General features: G+C 42.9%; 1 protein-coding gene across 1 annotated transcript; it reads right to left on the bottom strand.

The window, feature by feature from the left end:
- Positions 1-3,332: 3,332 nt before the first annotated feature.
- LOC123120318 (R3H domain-containing protein 4) lies at positions 3,333-6,498 on the bottom strand. Its single transcript, XM_044540292.1, has 7 exons — positions 6,206-6,498; positions 6,026-6,102; positions 5,588-5,696; positions 5,096-5,178; positions 4,770-4,928; positions 3,893-3,994; positions 3,333-3,782 (listed from the first exon to the last, which is right to left on the bottom strand). Exons 1-7 carry the CDS (start codon positions 6,270-6,272, stop codon positions 3,624-3,626), a joined length of 756 nt encoding a protein of 251 aa, XP_044396227.1. The 5' UTR covers positions 6,273-6,498; the 3' UTR covers positions 3,333-3,623.
- Between the last annotated feature and the right edge of the window lie 1,473 nt (positions 6,499-7,971).

Genomic DNA, 7,971 nt, shown 5'->3' with positions numbered 1-7,971 from the left:
CTTTCTCGCTAAAAGAAAGCCATAGACGCAGAGGAAATTCACTTTGGCACATGGGAGCATTTCCCGGTTTCAAGCGAGAAAAATGCAGCTATGACACTCACGTAGACTTGGCGAGCTGTGCCCCATTAGCGCTCGGTCACTCACATGCTTACTCGGCCGCGTTGGCTTCGAGTTGTTCACCAATATGTTCGTAAAATTGTCTAAAAAATATGTTCGTAAAAACACAAGATTTTTATCGGTTTATCAATTTTATTTTCTATATTTGATAAAATTCATGAATTAAAAAAATGTACATGGATTTTTTTAAATGCTCATGCTATTTTTAAATAATGTTTAAAAAATGTTATTGAATTTTAAAAAGATTGTAAATAAAAAAAGTGACTTTAGAAAAATGTTATTGAGTTTTAATAAATGTTTATCAATTTTGAAACATGTTTAAGAGTTTTGAAAAGGGTGACAAAATTGAAAAAGTGTTCACCGAATTTGAAGAATGTCCATGAATTTTGAAAATATTCATGAACTGTATAATTAAATAGCTTTCACGAGTTGTAAAAATATTCATGAATTTGAAAAATGTAAAATAAAGGAGATGAAAAGACATAAAAAATCTGAAGAAGAAATCGGATGGTACAATGCGGGCTACATGGGTCGGTCCACTTATGAAATACACCTTGTGGGCTGCTGGTGTCTTCCATTGTGGGAGGGGGGGGGGAGCTGCTATTAAGTGGGCACCCCATTCGACGTAGACCAAATGCGGGAGCAACTATCCAACTGGTGCCCCTTCGAACACACATCTTGGGGGCTTCGAGCTACCTAGGAGTGTGTCAAGTGATGCGTCAAAGTCGCCGTCATGTATCTTGGGCACGGGAGCACAGGGTTTTTTTTCTGCACGTGTTTTATTATTATTATTTAATTTTGGGGGTTTGCATGTTTTCCCTACGTTTTATCAGGAAAAAATGATTTTCCATTTTGTTTCTCTGCGTGAAACACACCATGTAAAAGCATAATTGTGGTTTATGATGAAGCACATAAACTGTGTTTTTTCCGAGAAATGAATTGCAAAGTTGTGCACTCTACAGTGTGTTAAGCACAAAGTGTGCTTTCCGAAAAGTGAAAAGCACAGTTATTTTACGTGTCAAGCACAAACTATGCTTTCCATGAAGTTAACAACATAGTTTTGCTTTTGCGTCAAGCACAAATAGTATTTTCTAAAAACTGAATAGCACTGTCGTGAGTGGAAAGCACGGTTATTCGTTGTATGAAGCATAGTTGTGCTTCGGTCTGAAGTGCAAATTGTGCTTTTCAAAAAGTGAAAAGTACATTTGTACACCACGTGAAGCACAATTATGCTTCTGCGTGAAGAAAACTATGCTTCTTAAACAAAAAAAAGTAGAGCGCAAAATGTGCTTCCGTGTGAAGCATAATTGTGCTTCTCGGTTTTCTTTTTTCCTTTCATTCTTTTTATGGTTTCATGTTTTTTTGGTTTATGTTCCTTCCGTTTTTCTGTTTCTTTTTTATCAATTTTTCTTTTTTGTTTCCAGTATTTTTGGAGAAAAAAATTCATCCAAACCTATTAACATGGATCTAGTTTTCAATAGTTCGACGTGATAAACGTAATGATGAAAACGGTCCAGATTTGGACGCACGGTTCAAGAGATAAACTGTTTTGGAAAAACGAATCTACAAAAAGAACACAAAACTCTCTAACCGTGATAAGTGTTACGCATGCAGTGCGTCATTTGTCACCACCAGAGAAAGTGAGAATGGCTTTTGCAAGATGTACCCTTAACTAATGATTTCACAATTACATACAACTGCAGATAGATAGAGACATAGAGTTGAGCCGATAGGGGACGAGGAGTGTTGTAGCAAGAGCATCTACAATCACATATAGCTAATTTGAGTTGCCAAACGTTTGTGGATGCGGACAGGCTTGTCCGCGGATGGTGACCGTTTGTACCTCATATTTGGCCTCCGACAACCATAGTACCTATTTCATGGTTAATATTTTTCATACAAAAGCATGCAACGAAATGATCTACATACAAACTACACTACTCGTCCTCCTTGTCGGAGATGAACTTCGTACCGGAGTTGCCGGCCTCATGGTCACTGGTGGCCGGGCGACATGGTGGTGCCTCCTCCTCCTCCTTCTCGTCGAGCTCCGCCTCAACCTCCGTCTCTGACTGGATGGAGTCGAGGATGGCCTGCTGCTCCGCTGCCTCCCTGCTTGGGCCACCCTGCGCGTCGGCCATGGCGAAGCCCGCAACCGGAGGCGCCGGATTAGCCTCGCATTCAACCTCTTCCTCCTCCGGATTCACGTTCTCCTCTGCCTGCTCCTCCTCATCCGACTCTGGCTCCGGCGAATTGGAGGCAGGCCGGCTGGGATCTGGGCTTCACATCTAGCCCGAATCCGCTCAAGGATCTCGAGCCGCCACTCCGGCATGAGAATGGCGTATATCGTAATCTGAGACCTCGGTATGGCTAGTGGCGGGAGGATTAGAATGTGGCGGCGGCGGAGGGGATGGAGAGGCAAGAAATGAGGACGGGCTAGGGTAGGGCTGCCGCCGTCCAGCTTAAATAGCCAGACTTGGGTCCCTCGGGCGGCACGCCGAAGCGGCATGATACACCATCATGAATACCCTCACCGAAAAACAGAGGAGGCGCTTCTCGAACTGATGGGTTTCTGCGTGGGTCTATGTGGTCAGTTCGGCGTGTCTGGCACATCCGGAGGATTACCGGTCAGCCTGGTCATTTTGCATGGGTCTATGCTATCAGTCCGACGTGTCAGGCGCATTCAGGCGCTCATGTGGGGTTGGACATGGGGATTACTGATCCGTCCGGGCATTTGGGCCAAGTTTGCCCCGTTCGGTTGGGTGGCAAAATCATGACCAGATAAGATTGGGTCACTAAATCATGACCACGCGTTTTGGGTGGATTATATATGGGCCATCCGGTAGGATGTTGCCGTCTGCGTCTATGCACGTGAAATCACAAGCTTCGGATCTTCGATTCAGAAAGTGGAGTGAACTGATTAGAATTTGTATGTCACTCGGGATTGTCTTCGTTTCTTTTTTACTGTCTGTCAGAAGTCAAACTCTTTGAAGTTTGACCAAATTTATACACAAAACTATTAAGATTCACAATACAAAATCAATATCATTATATTCATTGTGAAATATATTTTCATATTTACTTGTCATTGTAGATGCTGATATATTCTTCTAATATAAATTTGGACAGACAAATCTAATATGCAGAGTAAAATGAAACGGAGGGAGTACATTGGAAGTTACCTTGAGTTCGTCGTAAGCTGGATCATTAGAACCATGTAAATCAAAAGTCAGTTGAAAACCATTGTTTGCCACCACCACCAGTAATCTGGCGGTAAGGTAAGGTTTAACGCGAAACAGGTACAGTACTTGCTTGGCTGCGAAGTGACTCATCACTTGCATGCCTTGTCATCTCTTTAGACGAAGCATGGTAAATTGGTAATTAATTTACATCTGTGTACATCCTAAGCAAAACCTAAAGAAACAACTTTGGCTTCTCCCAGGAGCATGATCATGGCCTCATGGCCAACACTCCTTTGTATTGGCCGAGGAATATGGGGCTTCCAGTCCTCACGAGGCAACGTGAGGCCCATTCTTCTTTGTTCTCAGGAAACTAACCAATGTGATCATGGGGGCAACACCCGTCCCTGAACGCTTCTTGATTGTTGTTGTCTTCCACGGCTTTCCATCTTGCAAAGTACCCGTGGTTGTAGACGTTACGTTGTAGAACTGCGCGCAAATACATCGTGATTCAAACTGGGAACCTTGCAATTGATGGATTGGGTTCTTTTTCCTTGGGAAAACTGATGATCTTACACAGCTCAGGATAAAACATTTACCTCGCACACACCATGTAATAGCAACCTCTGAAATGGGTCCTGGACATTCAACACAAGCACATCTTTATCAGTGGTGTCTTCAATGAAGGCCCTGATCCGTTCCTGCAAAAGTGGAGCACGGTTTTTGCAATCTTAAACAACAGCAACATAATACAGATATAGACAAGTATATACTCCCTCCGTAAACAAATATAAGAGCGTTTAGACCACTAAAATAGTGATCTAAACACTCTTATATTTCTTTACAGAGGGAGTACTTTCTTTCCAAGAATAATAGTCAAGTATATACTTTCTGCAGAGCATCTAAGCTGGCTGCACTATTGAATCCAACAAGTATTAAACAGATATAGATATAACTTACAAGCAGTGTAGGACTCCATATGGAAGATCCATAACACAGTCAACACTTACAAATATTTTCCTACACAACCCTAAGTAGAATCAAATTGATCAAAACAGCATGTTCTTTGTTTCATCAGAATAATGGTGCTAAACTGCTAACTCATACATAAGCCCATCGGCGTACATAATTTGAACTTCCTAATATAAGCAGTGCATGAATTGTTGGTTTTAACTACTGAACTCGGTTCAACAAACATTTATCAGATTCCATTTCTTTCCATTTGCATAATTCATTTAATCTATATGTGCTCAGAGTTCCAAAACTTCAAACCAAACAGATGAGAATAGATGAATTATCTTCATGTGCTACATAGCATTACACAACCAAAATATTACTAGTATCATTTTACTTTTACTCCCGAGTCTTGACACCACACATGTTCTGAGCACTATAACAACAAACAAAAAATATAACATTGTTAAAACAAACGGACTAGGTTTAAAGAAAGTAGGACCAAAAGGCAGAAGGTCATACCTCATATATTTCAAGCAGTTCAGGTAGGAAGTTTCTCTTCATAGCTTCTCTTGTTTGGCAATCTATACGACGCCAAGCATTCAGCACAATTGACTCATCTTCATTCACAAGATTCTTCTGCTTAGTTGATGATTGTTTCATCCGTTGCATAAATCTTTCCTGCAAATATAAAACTTGCCAAGTGTCATGGATCTATGTTAACAATGCATACATACTGGCAATACGATAGGCACATTTTATATGTCTCTGAAGTCTGTGCATTTGGGTTTAATATATTGCAGACTAGTGATGGACAACATACATCGGCATGACAGATGCTAACATACCTCAACGTCCATGTCAATGCTCCTGAAGGCATCCCACTCACCAACACTTGTCCTGCAAAATGCTGACAGTGGTGCTTCCTCACCTGCATGCAGAAAATTGGTCAAATGCAACAAATGAGATGTTTGAAACATAACAAATAAATTAAAAAATATATGTATTGATGCCTATGCCAAATGGCAGCACAACTAAAATGAGAAACTCCACATAAGCGCTTAGAGGAAAACATGCCACGGAAAGAATCAGTAGTTCAGTACAGATCATTCACGTGATGAATACAAAGAAATTAGTTAACGCCATAACACTACCAATAAAAAGTTAAAATGCGCATGCTTTAAAAAGAAAAGATGTTTCCCAACAAAATCTAAACCGCCTGTTGCAATTCATGTAGGTTTAAATGAACTAGAGTACTCAGTGCAGATTTACTTAGAACATCACATTCTATGGTCAGGTTGCAAAATGTTGTAACAAATTTGAGCAGCATTGGAGCTCACCAAATGGCGGAGGGGCAAAGAGGCCTTTGATTTCTTCAACATGAAGACGAGGGACGAGCTCAATCAGCAAGCGATCATTCAACCATCTGCGAGACCTCCGGTTACTAACCTGTATAACATTGTAAACCATCATAACGTGCTTAATCATATAGCCTTAGATAATTTTATATATCGAAACATATATACGCATAAAAGTAACAGGTCATATAAAGCAGATCAAATTTTTGTTCCCAGTTAAGGTTTTCACCCCCGAGGAGACTAATATGGCAAGTCTGTGTTAATTTCAACCGCTCCTCACAAGAATCAAACAAGAAACACCATTATTTAACCATTTACACTCGTATTTCCAACCTTTAAAAAACCATAACTCGAGCGCTACCTCCCATGACAGGAAATCAAATAAGGTACAGTAACATCATCGACGGTCAGGCTCCTCACCTTGGTTGCCATGTCCTCCAGGGCTTCAATCTTCCTCTCGATCATCTGCCCACGCGTCTTGGCGGCAGCGGCATCGCCTGCGTTAACAGGAATAAAATTCCAGGAAAAGTGCACCACATTACGGAAACTTTGGACACAACTAACACCGAGATCCACCAATTTCGAGCGAAAATAACCTACCTTTGGCGGAATCGAACAGGGACTCGTAGAACTCCTCCTCCCTCCGCAGCAGATCCGCGCTCGCCATGGTTGAGTCCTTCACGCGAGCTTCTCGCGCTCCCTTCTGGACCTCGAGCTTCTGCCGCGGCGATGGAGGAGGAATCGAGGCTTGGGTTGGGTGGTTTCCGCTTTTGTCCCGGTTGCGGCTGGCCCTCCTGCGCTCTGTTTCTAGGGTTAGAATTGGGGGAATCGTGTGCTCGTGATTCGTCTTCCGGGGAAGGGAGACGGGGTTGGGCGAGAAACGTTACGCGCGCGTGGGTTACTGGATGAAGGTGGGACCATACATATGTGTGGGCCCACATGTAAGTTAACGTGGCTGGCTCGGGGACTTGTTGAGGATGAGACGGGCACGAAAGAGATGGAGTGGATATGCGACTCACAATGGAACCGGATCTCTCGTGGTGGTTCTCCGCGCAGCAGGTTGACAAGGTTGCTTGTTTTCTTTTTCTTTTGAATTTTTTTTGATTGAACACAATACAATTGCAGATGCTCACACACGAGCATACATTCAACCCTATAAAGATGTGCACGCACACTTTACCGCTTTACATCTCCTTCGATACACTCAACCCTATAAACGCATGCACGCACATTCTACACCTTGTCATCTCCTTCAACTCCTCTGACCCCATCGACAATCCATACCTTGTCTTCGATATCTACTACGACGACAAATACAAAGGGAAAAGGCAAAGTACATTTCCCCCTCATAGTATAAAGTAGTGATGATGAACTAGTACTTTCTAGTATGTCCAATCATATCCTATGTCGTATGTTTGTTGCTATCAAATATGTATGTGTGATCCACATGCATGCATGTGTATGGATTTGTGGGTGGGTCGACAAATGGGGTGGGGTGGGGGTGTGTCAGACCCCTAACTGAAGAAGCAGACACTTCAAACACTTCATTGGTTAAGCGCCTCGTACCAGTTCAAGGGAATTCAAATTCAGCCACAAGATCTTCATCTGATGATTGGGACACTCACTTATTGCTTCGCGCCAGGAGGAGCTCGTGCTGACGTCAATCTCAGATCAAACGGCTAGTAGCCTTGTCATATCGTTGTTTCGGCAAAAGCATTGTTCTTTTTCTTCTCTTTGTTTGGCCGAGACAAGGCAACTAACTTGTAATAGGGTTAAACCCTAGGCCGTCGTGTTCCGGCTGGCTTTGTATCGTCCGTCTTGGCGGCGCAAACCTTAATCCAAATTCCCCAAGTTCTTCCCTGAACTCGCACTTGTGTGATTGTGAGTAGTGCTCAAACCTCATATAGTAGTTTGGGCTTAACAAAGTGGTATCTCGAGCCATCGGTTCTCCTGGCGCGAGCGATCTGGAATCGAGCAAGGTTGGGGTTTTCCGTGGTAAAATTCCTCCTCCGTCTAGATATCCGACGACGATACAGTTCAGGCAGCGCTGGTGGCGGTAGACAGTTCGGGTGTTGGAAGCGGTCGGGTTGTGGTTGCTGGAGAATATTTCTTCAGTATAAAATTCCACCCACCCTCCCTTCTCAAGCACCAGGGCGCCACGGTGTTGGCGGCGGTAGGAACAACCCACCAAGCTCGGGTTACAACCTTGGTTGTGGTAAAATTCCTCACTTCGGTGTGTTTGTTCTTATTCTGCGAATCAGTGGGTGATAAAAGCCCCGTGCTCGTGTAAACATTTACTGATTGGATGGTGCAAGTCTCATACACCATGGCTGATCTAGAAATGGATTCTCTTTGATTAGATATCA

The sequence above is a fragment of the Triticum aestivum genome, chromosome 5D, assembly GCF_018294505.1.
Source record: "Triticum aestivum cultivar Chinese Spring chromosome 5D, IWGSC CS RefSeq v2.1, whole genome shotgun sequence".
Lineage (NCBI taxonomy): Eukaryota > Viridiplantae > Streptophyta > Magnoliopsida > Poales > Poaceae > Triticum > Triticum aestivum.
This window is presented reverse-complemented; position numbering and strand designations above follow the sequence as displayed.